We start from the raw sequence: 15220 nt of genomic DNA on the forward strand, positions 1-15220 counted from the left end.
CTGTATACTATGAGCACTGAAATATAATATCTTCAGTCCTACATTCATCACCCTTTTCAATTTTGCCAGGTTACCCCCCAGGTCACACTTCAACTCAGCCCACTGACTGCCATTTTGCCCTGTCATCTGCCTGTCCTTCCTCACAGTCTCACTACTTGTATACCAACTGCCCCATCCTCACCACTGTCACTCCACTTCCTATCCCCAAAGTAGTTTAAATCCTCCCCAACAGCTGTAGCAAAACAACCTACAAGGATATTGGCCCCCCTCACGTTCGGGTGTAACCCATCCTGACTGCACATATATAGAATGAAACAATATTCCTCTGATAAAGTATACATCACTCAAAGCAGATTAAACACAATATTACATGAATAAATTAATAAAATACAATTTAAAATGCATGTGTTGAGCAGCACAGGTGAACACCAAACTAGTGATGAGCCCTTGGTGGTGACAAGGTATTAATTAGTCACTGCCTGAAAAAAGGAACTGCTACCCAGCCTAATCCTGATGCTTCTGTACCTTCTTCTTGATGGTAGTGGGTCAAAGAGATTCTGGGATGGTTGGTAGGGATCCTCAACAATGCTGGGGAGCCATCGTCACCAATACTCCCAGTAATGTCACGCATAGCCATAGAAAGGATGCACAGGAGACTTACAAGGATGTCACCTGGATTGGAGAGCATGCCTTATGAAAACAGGTTGAGTGAACTCGGCCTTTTCTCCTTGGAGCGACGGAGGATGAGAGGTGACCCGATGGAGGTGTGTAAGATGATGCGAGGCATTGATTGTGTGGATAGTCAGAGGCTTTATCCCAGGGGTGAAATGGTTGCCACAAGAGGACACAGGTTTAAGGTGCTGAGGAGTAGGTACAGAGCAGATGTCAGGTTTAATTTTTTTTACTCAGAGAGTGGTGAGTGCGTGGAATGGGCTGCCGGCAACAGTGGTGGAGGTGGATACGATAGGGTATTTGAAGAGACTTTTGGATAGGTACATGGAGCTTAAAAAAAATAGAGGGCTATAGGTAAGCCTAGTAATTTCTAATGTAGGGATGTGTTCGGCACAACTTTGTGGGCTGAAGGGCCTGTATTGTGCTGTAGGTTTTCTATGTTTCTATAGGGGGAGGAAGACCCTGGTGATCCTCTTGGCAGTTTTTACTAACCTCTAGGGTCTTCTGGTCCTTGCCTTACAGATTCTAAACCACACAATGATGCAGCCAGGCAGGGCACTCTCGATAATGCTCCTGTAGAAAATTGTTAGAATAAGGGCAGGGAACATTGTCGACCATAATCTCCTCAGAAAGTGCTGTGTCTTCAAGACTAATGAGGAGGTGTTGTATCCAGGCTAGACCATCCATTGTGTGCACACCAAAGAACTTCTGCTCTTCACTCAACCTGCACTTTTCTGAATTCAACAATTATCTCTTTTGTCTTGCCCATATTGACATCCAGAGTTTGAGACCTAGTGCTTTCAACGGTCAGCATGCCCTAGGATAGATACCGAGGGTCCGGGCCAAAACAGAAGTCCAGGAGTTGAGGCCCATTAGCTGAAGCCAAGTCTACAAATCTCTGGGAGTCTGCTGGGAAGACAAAGCCAGTGCCTGCAGGCTCAATTCCACCGAAGACTTCAGACCTGTCCTGGGATTAAAGACTACTGTATGTACTGCATGTGTATGGGTGGGAGGGACAAACAGGGCTTGTTTGTATTCTGTGTCATTCTTTTGAGCATTATGGACATGCTACCTTGGCACCGGAACGTGAGGCTGTCCCTACCTCAGCCTCGGGTGTGTTGGTTGTTTACGCAAACTATGTGTTTCATTGTACGTTTTGATGTACGTGCGATAAATGGAACTGAAACTTGAATCTAGAAGCAAATTAAGAGAAAGGAGGGTCTTTGGAAATCAAGGCACAAGCCTCGTATGTTCTCCGGAAATATACTGGCCAGATTCTTCTTTGTCAGTTTTCAGGTATTGCTGCAAGTTAATCAAAGCTAACAGCTTGTAGCAAGGCTGAATATGGAGAAAGACCGAGGTACACAATCTGTTTTGCACAGCGCGATAACAAAATACTGGAGAGAAATGTTCAGAGGTGAAGGATAGCTTGAATTAAAACATGAATTAAACCAGCATAGTGTTCACTTCCATGCACTGAAGCTGCTGCTAATTAGATCCCTGGACCCAGCGTAGTCTGGCAGTTGCCTCTGGAGAGCTCGCTACAAGATATGCTGCCCTTTTACCTGCCACTGAAAAGCACCCAATAGCAACCAGCCAATTTAAGAGCTAAAAATGGAAACTGTCCAACGCCACTGAGCCTCACCTAGGCATCTTTCCCTTGAATAAAAACAAATGATCAGGATGTGGAGAATTAACCCACAGCTTACTCAACAAAGTGACCACTAGCCGAATAAACAATCCTTTTAATTATTTTATCAATTCAATTAAACTGCAGTCTTTTGCACAATTTTGCACATCAGGGATCATCTGTACTCCTTCCTCCAATGAAATGAGAGATACACTCAGAGGCTACTTTATTAGGAACCTCCTTTACCTATTAAAGTGTCCACTGAGCACACGTTCATGATCTTCTGCTGCTATAGCCCATCTACTTCAAGGCTTGACATGTTGTGAGTTCACCGGTGTAACGCGTGGTTACTTGAGCTACAGTCACCTTCCTACCAGCTTGAACCAGTCTGGCTATTCTCCACCAGCTTCTCTCATTAACAAGGTATTTTCACCAACAGAACTGCCTCTCGCTGGATGCTTTTTATTCCCCCCACACCATTCTCTGTAAACCATACATTGTGCATGAAACCACAGGTGGTCAGCAGTTTCTGTGATGCTCGAACCACCTCATTTGCAACCAACAATCATTTCACGGTCAAAGTCACTTAGATCCTATTTCTCCCCCATTCTGATGTTTGATCTGAACAGCAAATGAACCCCTTGATCATGCCTTTATACATTGGGTTGCTGCCATGTGATTGGCTGATTAGATACTTGCAATAACAAGCAAGTGTACCTAACAAAGTGGCTGTTGATTGTATATGTAATCATTGCTATTGTGGTCTGAGAGGAAAGGTCGCTTGCAAAAACGATTAGGTTCTTTTCAGTATTCCAGTGATCAAAGGAATTCAGTGGAGAGGAAGGTAAGGCTTTCTCGCATTCAGCCAAGGTTTGGGGGTCAGAGAAGAGAAGAATTCCAAGATGGCTCTTTTGAGGTTCTTAAAGGGTATAACTCGTCCTTTCATTACTAGTACTAAGCAAGTAAATGCGGGCAGTAGATATGTTTTATCTTTGGATCCTGAGGAACCAGTTCCAGTTTAAGTCAATAAGACTTAAAATTTCAGCAGAAAAAACTAAAACACTGCTACTGCAATATTACTCTTTAATGAAAGAGTCAAAGATGCATCTGTGCTAAAAACTGATGTTTGGTAGCTCCATGAGGACATCAGAAGAGGCTAGCAGACATGAAAGGCTCAGCCGACCACGAAGAGGACCCTGAGAGAAAAGAGTTCAGCCTTTACAAAGCTCAGCCTTCCTCTGTACAGACCGCAAAGCCCAAGAGGGCTCCTGAGCCACACCAGGCAAAGTTTAATGGAACTCAGCACCGAGATGTAAACCATTAATTTACATGAGAAAAAAGAACATCTTGGGAAGCTCATGTAAATTTTGTCTTTATGTACTTACTTTAAAAAAAAATGGAGAGGAAAGTTGATGTCTGCTTCAGCAAAGTTAACAGCAATTACACAAACTTGATCAATCAATCTGAAGCAATTTAAGTTCCTAATTAGTGTCATGGAACAGCTATAAGCAATCCAAAAACATGTTTTATCAGGACGCATCAAGTAGTCAGGAGGCCATGTTTATAGGAAGTCACTTCAACAGTGCCAAGGGCTTCCAAGTTTGAAGGAAACTATGGGACATTCATACCAAGTGTTTCCTAGGAAAGAACTTTCAGGTTATTATCACCCTACAGTCTTAGAAAGTCCTGAACAGCCACCACAAAGGAAAAGACGGGTTTGGTAACACAGATAATTCCTGGAGGTCTATAATCATCATACCCCTATTCTGAATGAAACAGTGATGATGACCACAACACAGATCATGTCTCATTCTCATTGGCTACCATCAGGAAGGAGGTACAGAAGCCTGAGGGCACACATTCAACAATTTGGGAACAGCTTCTTCCCCTCTGCCATCGTGAAACGCGACTCAGAATCCCACGTCTGGCAAGAATGTGGGAGTGCAACAAAAAACATTCACTGGCCAGGAGTACAGTGTGGAGCAGCATACAATCTGTGGGCAAAACTACCTTTTATCATGACATCTGTTCCAGAATCCTCTGAAGGCCCTGGAGAAATTGTAGAGGACACTTATCAGAACTGCAGCAGCCATGGATGACATCTTTTGCATAGCCTGAATAAGCTGGAATTGAGCAGTTGTTAAATGAAAGTTTCAAAACACTATATTAAAAAAAGTATACGGTTGCAAACAAGTGCCCCCAAAGGCAAAATAACTAGGGCCACATAACTTAATAGTTAAAAGCTCCTATAATATTTTTTGCATAGAGAGTTGAGTAACACTACATTCATCTACGTCCATCACTGTTGCACCTATTCCTCCTCCTTCACCACCATTCAGGGCCCTAAACAGTCCTTTCCAATAAGGAGACATTGCACTTGTGAGTCTGTTAAGATCATCTGCTGGGGAGATGTCCTCTACATCGGTGAGGCCCAGAGTAGACCAGGGGAAGACTTTGCTCCATCCACCACAAAAGGCCACAGGTCCCCAACCATTCAACTTCCCATTCCGACATGTTGGTCCCTGGTCTCCTCAGCTGCCACAATGAGACCACTCTGATGTTGGAAGAGCAACAGCTCATATTCTGTGTGGGTACCCTTCAACCTGTTGGCATGAACAATGATTTCTCTAACTTTCAGTAATTTCTCCTCCTCCCCTTTCTCTCTTTTCGCAATCCCCATTCTAGTTCACATCTTATCCTTTCCTTTCTCATCTGTCCATCACCTCCCTCTGGTTCCCTGCCTCCTTCCCTTTCTCCCATGGTCCACCATCCTCTCCCATCAGAGTTTGTTACCTCTTCCACCCATCACCTCCAATCTTCTTATTCCATCTCCCTTACCAAGGGTCTTGGCCCGAAACGTTGACAGCGCTTCTCCCTATAGATGCTGCCTGGCCCGCTGTGTTCCACCAGCATTTTGTGTGTGTTGTTGTTTGAATTTCCAGCATCTGCAGATTTCCTCGTGTTTGCATCTTCCCCCCCCAGCTGGTTTCATCATCTGCCAGTTTGCACTCCTTCCTTCCCTCCACCTTCTTATTCTGGTTTGTGCCCCTTCCTTGGCAGTCCTGTTGAAGGGTCTTAGCCCAAAATGTTGACTGTTTATTCCTCTCCATGGACGTTCCTGACCCCCTGAATTCTTCCAGCATTTTGTGTGTGTTGCTCTGGATTTCCAGCATCTGCAGAATCTCTTGTGCAGATATTATGTTAAAAATAAACTCAATGAGTTTATAGCATCAGGAATGCTCTGACCAAGAGGGCAGTGGAAGCAGATTCAACAGCTAATTTCCGAAGAGAATTGCTTATGTACTAAAACAACTGAGACATTTGCAGGGCTGTGGGACTAATTGAAAAGCTCTCTAAGAAATGGAGAACACAGTGTGCCAAATGATCTCCTGCATTTTATCTGTGTCAAAAAATATATACTTCTTTTCAAACCTTCCATCCAATCAAAATAGTAGCTGTCAAATCCTGTTCCAGTTGCTGTTCTGATAGCATTTTAAGTGCTGTGAGAGACATTAGGTTAGGAGACAATGCCCCAATGATTGACACACTTTCTTCATTTCACTTTGAGCACTCAGAAAACATCAATCACTCTCAGTTTGACTAACACAAGTGAGCCAAGTGAAAAATACTTTAGGCACAAGCAGCTGAGCAAGCATTAGAGAGTCCAACTAAAAACCCGTCGACAGGATAATAGCTTTAAAACATCACAATCATTTGGTTCGCCCAAGTCGAAGACTGCATTAGTCATTGGAAAGGAAAACAACAGGCAAATAAAATTCAGAAAGCTTCAAAGTATTTCTAATTTTCCCAACTACTCTATGACTTCTACATTAGACACAGCCTTGATATTGTTGTTTAGTGGTCTTACAATGAAAGCCCAAATAGATGGAATCCTATTGTTCCTTACTTAGCCAATTCTAGTGAAAAATAACTGTAGAAGACTTAAATTCACTTTGAACTTTGATTATCACAGTACATATACATATGTTGCTATATACTAACTTGAGATTCATTTTCTTGCAGGCACTTACAAGAAATGGAATACAATAGAACTTACATAAAAAAGCTAAGCATAAATAGAGAAAGACTGAAAAGCAAGCCATGTGCGAAAGAAGACCAACTATACAAAAAAATACTGAGAACATGAGCTGTGAAGAGTCCTTGAAAGTGACCCTGTAGAACAAAGAATCAGTTCAGAGTAGTGGTGAATGAAGTTATCCACGCTGGTTGAGAAGCCTGATAGTTATACAGGCCCAGAACCATCAAACATGCCTCATAATTAACCCTTTCATTCCCAGGATCATTCTCTTGCATCTCCTCTAGACCCTCTCCAGTGCCAATAAAATATTGCATGTGTAGCAAACCATTGGGAAGTAATTTCCACCACAGGCTTTTCTGGAATGGGTCTGCATTGGATTGGGTAATTCTAACGTACGAATGAGTGTGATTGGAATGGAAAGAACAAAGGTTCAATAAGAAATGGGACCAGAATCCCTTCAGGATTTCATGTATTCTTTCACAGAGGATTTTTGGTAGTTAGCTCTGAGATAAAGAGCAATCCTTCAAAACATGAACCAACTATCAGTGTTGTATGAAGCCGTAGTTACTTTTATGAAGTCACCCACAAGCCTCCATTTGTCCAGGAAAATAGATTCCAGTCTTTTCTTACAATTCAGACCTTCCAGGCGGAGGTCATCCTCATGATCCTCTTCTGCACTTTTTCCAGCCTAAATGACATCCTTCGTATAGCTGGGTGTCTAGAACTACACAGAGTGTACAAACTATGATCTTGCTAACGTCCCTTTTGAAACCCAAGCTAACATCTTCACACTTTTCTCAAAGCTGTAGGGCTTGTCAAACTCCTGTCATAGTCATTGTTTGATTAGGCAGCAGATCTTGTGTACAAGGAAACTCTACTGAGGTTTTTTAAGAAAACAAGCTGGGCTTGTTTTGCACTTGCATAATCCCTTTTGACTCCATCATCAATCTTTCTCATCAATTCTTTTAATTATTTTAAATATAGCCTCATGTTTTACTCAAATTATTTTATTTATCACCAGTAAAATTTGATCAGCTTTTGGAAGATTAATGATCCACTTCATTCCATCAGTACCTACACTTCTAAAGTGCTTAATTGCCTAAAGAGAGCTCCAAGGCACCCTCTGGCCATGAAAGCTCACACTTTTAGCCTTATGGTTCAGCTCATCCTTTGATCCTTTCAACATTGCCAATGACGTCATTAGAGTCCTAAAATCTAAATAAAATGATCCATGGCTTTCATAGCTTCAGGGCACTGGATGTAATTGTTATTAAAAAGTATTTTCAAGAAGGTGGCAAGTATAATTATTCTGAAATGGAACTAGCTTCAGACGGGTAAAAAAAAAGCCCGACTCATGGAAAAAGGAACAAAACGGGAAAGTAAGAAATAAAGTCTGAATTTGCATAGTAATCTCCCATGCTGTTGCAAAACAAACAGAATGCTAGAGGAACTCAGCAAGTCAGGCAACATCTATGGAGGGAAATAAGCTGTTCACATTTCAATTTCCAGCATCTGCAGAATCTCATATTTATCATACAAAATTTTAAAATGTAAAATTTTATTGTATGAATGAGGTTTAACCAAAATGGTACCAAAAGTTTCTTCAGATACATTAAGTGTAAAAGAGAGGTGAGAGTGGATATTGGACCGCTGGAAACGATGCTGGAAAGATTGTAATTGGAGACAAAGAAATGGCAGATGAAGTGAATAAGTATTTTGCATCAGTCTTCACTGTGGAAGACACTAGCAGTATGATGGAAGTTCCAGGCGTCCGAGCTTATGAAGTGTGTGAAGTTACCATAACTAGAGTGAAATTTCTTGGAAATCTGAATGGTCTGAAGGTCGATAAGTCACCAGGACCAAATGATGTACACCCAAGAGTTCTGAAAGGGGTGGCTGGAGAGATTGTGGAGGCATTTGTAATGATCTTTTAGGAATCATTAGATTCTGGAGTGGTTCCAGAAGACTGGAAAATTACAAATGTCACACCACTCTTAAAGAAGAGAAGAGGAAGAAGAAAGGAAACTATAGGCCAGTTAGTCTGACCTCAGCGGTTGGGAGGATGGTGGCACCTATTAGTAAAGATGAGATCTCAGGGTACTTGGAGGCACATGATAAAATAGGCCATGGTCAACATGGTTTCCACAAGGGAAAATCTTGTCTGACAGATCTGTTGGAATTCTTTGAAAAAATAACAAACAGGATAGACAAAGGAGAATCGGTTGATGATATGTGCATGGATTTTCAGAAGGCTTTCGACAAGGTGCCACACATGAGGCTGCTTAACAAGCTATGGTATTACAGGAAAGATACTAGAATGCAAAAAGCAGTGGCTGATTGGCAAGTGACAGAGAGTGGGAATAAAGGGAGCCTTTTCTGGATGGCTGCAGCTGACTAGTGGTGTTCCACAGGGGTCTGTGTTGGGACTGATTTTTTTTACATTATGTATCAATGATTTGCGCAACGGAATTGTCAATATTTCGGGCCGAGACCCGAAACGTCGACAGTGCTTCTCCTTATAAATGCTGCCTGGCCTGCTGTGCTCCACCAGCATTTTGTGTGTGTTGTTTTAATTTCCAGCTTCTGCAGATTTCCTCATGTTTGCATAATGGAATTGATGGCTTTGCTGCAAAGTTTGCAGACAATATGGAGATAGGTGGAGGGGAAGGGAGTTTTGAGAAAGTAGAGAGGCTACAAAAGGACCAAGGCAAATGAAGAGAATGAGCAAAGAAGTGGCAGATGGAATACAGTGTACGGAAGTACAGGAAGTGTATGGTCATGCAGTTTGGTAGAAAAAATGAGAGGGTTGAATATTTTCTAAATGGAGAGAAAATACAAAACACTGAGGTGCAAAGGGATATGGGAGTCCATGTGCAGGATTACCTAAACGTTAATTTGCAGGTTGAGACTGTGATGAGGAAGGCAAATGTGATATTAGCATTCATTTCAAGAGGACTAGAATATAAAAGCAAGGATATAACGTTGAGACTTTATAAAGCACTGGTGAGGCCTCACCTGGAGTATTGTCAGTAGTTTTGGGCCCCTTATCTTAGAAAAGATGTGCTGAAATGGCAGGGGGTTCAAAGGAGGTTCACAAAAATGATTCCAAGATTGAATAGCATGTCAAATGAAGATCATTTGATGGCTCTGGGCCTTCACTGGAATTCAGAAGAATGAGGGAAGACCTAATAGAAACCTATTAAATAGTGAAAGGCCTTGATAGAGCGGATGTATGGATGTAGAGAAGATGTTTACTATGGTGGGAAGGTCTAAGCTCAGAGGACACAGCCTTAGACTAGAGGGACTTTCTTTTAGAATGGAGATGAGGAGGAATTTCTTCAGCCAGAGAGTGCTGAATCTGTGAAATTTGTTGCCACCAGTAGCTGTGGAGGCCAGGTCTTTATGTATATATGCATATTTAAGGCAGAGGTTGATAGATTCTTCACTGGTCAGGGCATGAAGGAATATGGGGAGAAGACAGGAGATTGGTCTGAGTGGAAAATTGGATCAGCAATCATGAAATGGCGGAGCACACTCGATGGACCAAATGGTTTAATTTTGCTACTGTATCTTATGGTCTCATGGTCTAATAACAACTGAGAGAAAAGTCCCCAAAGGACCTGAAAAACAAAGACGTGTAAATGCTGGGAATCTCAAGTTAAAACTGACAAGATGGCACAGCCTCAGGATCGAGAGACATCCATTTAAAACTGAGATGCAGAGAATCTTCTTTAGCCAGAGGGTGGCGAATTTGTGGAATTTGTTACCAAAGGCAGTTGTGGAGGCCAGGTCGCTGGGTGTATTTAAGGCAGAAATTGATAGGTTCTTGATTAGCCATGGCATCAGAGGTTACAGGGAGAAAGCTGGGGATTAGGTCTGGGGGGGTGGGGGGGGGGGGGGGAAGGATCAGCCCTGATTGAATGATGGACATACTCAATAGGCCAACTGGCCTAATTCTCTCCTCTGTCTTATGGTCTGAGATGCTGGAAAATCTCAAAGTCAAGAAGCTTCTCTGGGAAGAAGATTAGTTAATATTTCATGTTCATGTTCATTCAGAACTGTTGAAGAGAGATTTGAAAGGGGAGTTTTAATCTAGAGATGCTAGGAGGGAGACATTGATAGGATAAGGTTTGATAGGGTGAGGCCCAGTCAAACAACTTCATGATGATCGGGAGGACAATGATATTTCTTTGTGTTTTGCTTTGCTGAGAGCAGGATTGTGGAACATTCCAACATGTTGGACCATAATAATAATCCAACTGATCACTGCAGGGGCAATGCAAAAAAGTGCCACCATACATCCTATTGCCAACATAGCAGTCCCACAATGCTCAACAGAACAATACATGCAGCTGCAACAGCAGCAAAACAAGCCCCTTTCATATCCCTCCCACCCAGCCACTCACACACACAGCGAGTCTTCCAGCCCCAGGACAGGCCACCTCTGGGCCTCCATTCCTTGTCCCCAGATTCTCAGCCTTCAGGCCTCCTAATTCGTACTTCACCTCAGGATGCCAAACACAAAGGCTACAAACTGCCCAGAGAGAAAATGTGGTGTTGTTCCTCCAACTTCCATCTACCCTCATTGCAACACTGCAGGAGACCACAAGCCTCAGAATGAGGGTGGGATGGAGAATTGAAGTACATTCGACAAGTGCCAAGGCAAGCTTGAGGAATACAGCCCATTTCGTCCATGTTTGTTGCAGCCTTCTGAACTGTAGGTAACTTACTTTCTCTGCCTATACTAGAACTGGCCTTTCCTGCTGCAAGTCAGCCATCTGTGATATTGGCTCAGATTTTCCTCTCTCCATTATACAGCCAGACCTGCTGGACATGTCCCACAGGCCTGACATTAGCAGCATAAAACTGAAAGAACCATAATCACTCTCTACATGCCTGCCCCATTACATTATTACATTATTATGCCTGGCCTCAACTTATCACAGATGTTCTCTTTATTCTATCCCTCACTCCTTTCATCTTCTCCGCCACTGAAAAATGGCCTTATTTTTTCAAAAAAAAGTATCTTCCAGTTGTGATGAACAGCTTCTGACCTGAGGCTGCTGGGCTTGTGTTACCAACATTTTCTGCTTTTAACCCAACAACCCCTCCTGGAAATCCATTTAAATTGCTTTACTTACACAATAATAGAACTCTGCAGTGCATGGATAGGTTCATTGATCATGGCAAAGTGCTCCTAGTGTGTAGGGGACTGGCAGAATTGGGGATGGGGGATTAAGGATGTGGGGAGACTAAAATAAAATGGGACTATTGTTGATGGTCAGCATAGACTCCATGGACCAAAGGGCCTGTTTCCATGCTATATCTCTCTTATGGAGATACCCAATTTCAACCATAAATTTTGTTTTTACAATGTCATAGAAACTTATCAAAGGCCTCAACAGACTGGACATGGAGTGGATGTTTCCTATGTTGGGGAAGTCTAACACCAGAGGACACAGCCTCAGAATAGATGTGTGTCCTTTTAGAACAGAAATGAGGAGGAATTTCTAGAGCCAGGGAGTGCTGAATCTGTGGAATTCTTTGCCACAGGCAGCTGTGGAGGCCAATTCTTTATGTATATTTAAGGCAAAGGTTGACAGATTCTTGACTGGTCAGGGCAAGAAGGGATATTGAGAGATTGGGGTTGAGAAGGAAAATGCATCAAGCCATGATGAAATAACGGAGCTGATTCAAAGGGCTAAACGGCTTAAATCTGCTCCTATAAGAAAAAATAAATCTGGTTCTCAACGTGCTGATAAATGTATAGAGACTACCAGCCATTCAATAGCACTGAATGTACTGATGACTAGGTGGTATTTTGGAAGGGAAAAAAATGATGAATTTGCACAATTTTGCTGGATAGGAGCCACAAAAGAACTGAAAATATGGTGAGTGCTTGAAGCTACAAACTCTAAAGGTGAAGGAAGTGTGTTACCCTTTGAACAGAGCTGATGAGGACAACAAATTCAGAATGCTGTAACCCACAGTTCTTGACGTGCAAAGCCATCAGAAATCAAATAGAGTTGCTAAATTTCTCAGTCGGTACTTCAACTGCTAAAGCACACACTGCAGAAAATCTCAATAGGAAAAATCTGCAATAAAAGTATTTCAAAGCCATATTGCAATCTTTCTTCTCACAGTATTTACTCCTTTCATATGCAAAGATTACAACGTGCAACCTTAAATTGCCTTTTGCACGAAAGTCATTTGCTTGGCAATGTGTTCCCCTGACAGATATTATTACAGAAGGAACATACTGGGTACTTACTGCGATTTAGATTAGGGCACTGTGTTATATATCCATTAGGCATCAAGATGATTTTGACATCCTGCAGAATGCCCTAAAAAAAAATCAGAAGGGAAAATGAGCACAAGTCACCGTGTGACACTAATTTTGAACTTCAGTATTCCTGCGGCTGGAATCATTCTCAAACAACTTGAACAATTTCAGACAGAACAGTCAGAGCTCTCAGGCACTCACGAGCAAGGTCTGCCATAGTGTCATTTAATTCTGACCAAAGAATTAGTTGCTTTAGATTTACAAAAGGCTTTGTACAGTTTTAAACCCAATGAATTACCTTAACATACATTGTAGGGTCTGCTATTGAAGCTCTGTGTGTTGATGCCTGGAACCATTCAGTTGGTGAATAAACTTGCTGGAAAATTTGGTTCATTAAACTTCATTACTGTAGGTCTATTTTCACAAAGCCAACACTTGTCGTTTGATGAAGAGCAATTAAGGAATTGTTGCATTAGTCACAAAGCAAAAAAATGCTTAAAAATACAAGCCAAATTTACTAGAGGTTAGAATTAATACATAAATTTAGATGTATCACATTTGAGTTATACAACAAAGAAGTTGCTGTTTTAAAATTGTCACTTTTCTTCCAATATTTTTGTTGCATATTATGATTAGCATCAAATAATCTGACAGAGGTATTTTGCAGGGTGAGCAGCATCTGTGGGAGGAAGGAACTGTTGATGTTTTGGCTCAGTCAACCTTAAACATGGCCAATCCCTTCCTCCCCCCAGATACACTGCAACCACTGAATTCCTCTAGCAAATTCATCGCTGCTCCAGACTCCAGAACCTGTATCAGAATCCGGTTGACCATTGCTGACATCTATCATGATATGTATTGTTTTGTGACAGTAACGTAGTGCAAGGTGTAAAAAGAAAACTGCAAGTTAAAAGTTTTAAACTAATTAATTAATAGTGCAAACAAGGAGTAGCAAGGTAGTGTCGAGGTAGGAAGCTTCAAACCAGGCTAGAGAACCAAATACATTGCACTGAATTATTGTGGGCCCAATTCACATGATGTCCATACTGTCTTGTCATCTATACCAAGCTGACCTGCATAATAAAGTGATTACACAAAGTGGCTCAAACTAACAGAATCCTTTGAGCCACATTCAATTCAACATAGAATGAAAGTGAAAACATTTGTGGTTCCAATGTCAAGGTTAGAAACCCATTTGCTAGCTTTAAGTGAGGCAGTGTGTGATGGGTGTGATGTCACCAGAAATGGACCTCCCCAACCAGAAGTTCAACGTGTGGTCGAAGGCCCCAGAATCTGAATCTGAATCTGAATCTGGAATGCCTCTCATGAGGCATACGTAGACCCTGCAGCCAGGTCCTTCTGGGTCAGAGCTTGCACGGCCAACAGTTGTTTGGGCTACAGATAAATTTATTATCTAAGTACATATATGACACCATATCCTACTCTGAGATTAATTTTCTTGCAGGCATTCATGGTAGAACAAAGGAATACAACAGAATCAATGCAAACCTTCTCACAAAGATGGACAAGCAACCAAACTGCAGAAGACGACTAACTGTGTAAATACTGTACAAGTAATCTAATAACAACAAATAATACCAAGAACAAGAATTGTAGAGTTGCAGAAAGTGAGCCCACATGCTGCGATCAGTGTTGAGGCAAGTGAAGTTATTAATGCTGGTTCAGGAGCCTGGTGTTCGAAGGTCAATTGCTATTCCTGAACCTGGTGATGTGGGACCCAAGACTCCTGTGCCTCCTTTGCCATTGGTAGCAGCAAGAAGAGGGTATGCCCTGGATGATGGAGGTCCTTGATGATGGATGCTGCTTAATTGGGGCAGCACACTTTGAAGATACTCTCAATAGTGGGGAGGGGATTTCCTCTGATAAGATGGGCTCTTATCGATCACTTTTTGCTGGCTTTTCCATTCTTGAGCATTGGTGTTTCCATACCAGGCTGCAATGCAAGACCATGAGACTAGGTTATGCACTTCATGGCCTGGGATGTCATCAGTCAGATCAGTTGCTACTTGTGGTTCATACAACAGATCAAGAACCTGCTAAATGTCTCTGCACATGAAATAATTTTTTTAAATGTCATATTTATCCATTGAAATTTCTCCTGCATGAGTACCTTCTTTCAGAAAATGCAGTCACACATTGCAGATTAATAATCAGTTTGAAGTGTATCATTTGACCAGTTTTAAGACAAAAAAGCTCGGCAACGTCAGATTGAAAAATATCACTACATGATATTGACCTCCGGTGTCCCTGACAACGACACCTGCAGGAAGTGCATCCAGCTGCAGCTCCTAACAAACCGCGTTAGGGGACTGGAGCAGGAGCTGGATGACCTCCGGATCATTCAGGAGAATGAGGAGTTTATAGATAGTAGTTGCAGGGAGGTAGTTACACCTAAGGAACAGGGCACAGGTAATTGGGTTACCATCAGGCGAGGGAAGGGGAAAGGGCAGGTAGTGCAGTGTTCCTCTGTGGCCATTCCCCTCCAGAACAGGTATACCAATTTGGATACTGTTGCGGGGGGGGTGACTTATCTGGGACAAGCTGCGGCAGCTGGATCTCTGGCACTGTGTCTGGT

At 42.2% G+C, this 15220-nt stretch overlaps 1 protein-coding gene across 6 annotated transcripts in view; it reads right to left on the minus strand.

Moving 5' to 3' along the window:
- Positions 1 to 15220, minus strand: part of LOC140729684 (protein kinase C-binding protein NELL1-like) — a 915540-nt gene that overhangs the window by 783382 nt on the left and 116938 nt on the right. For 4 of the 6 annotated variants that reach the window (XM_073049746.1, XM_073049743.1, XM_073049742.1 and 1 more), the window contains exon 6: positions 12612 to 12685. In XM_073049746.1, coding sequence (XP_072905847.1) covers positions 12612 to 12685 — 74 coding nt within the window. The remainder of the gene's footprint in view (positions 1 to 12611; positions 12686 to 15220) is intronic. The other 2 variants (XM_073049744.1, XM_073049741.1) reach the window with 1 other exon arrangement.

This window comes from Hemitrygon akajei, chromosome 6 (assembly GCF_048418815.1).
Source record: "Hemitrygon akajei chromosome 6, sHemAka1.3, whole genome shotgun sequence".
Taxonomy (NCBI): domain Eukaryota; kingdom Metazoa; phylum Chordata; class Chondrichthyes; order Myliobatiformes; family Dasyatidae; genus Hemitrygon; species Hemitrygon akajei.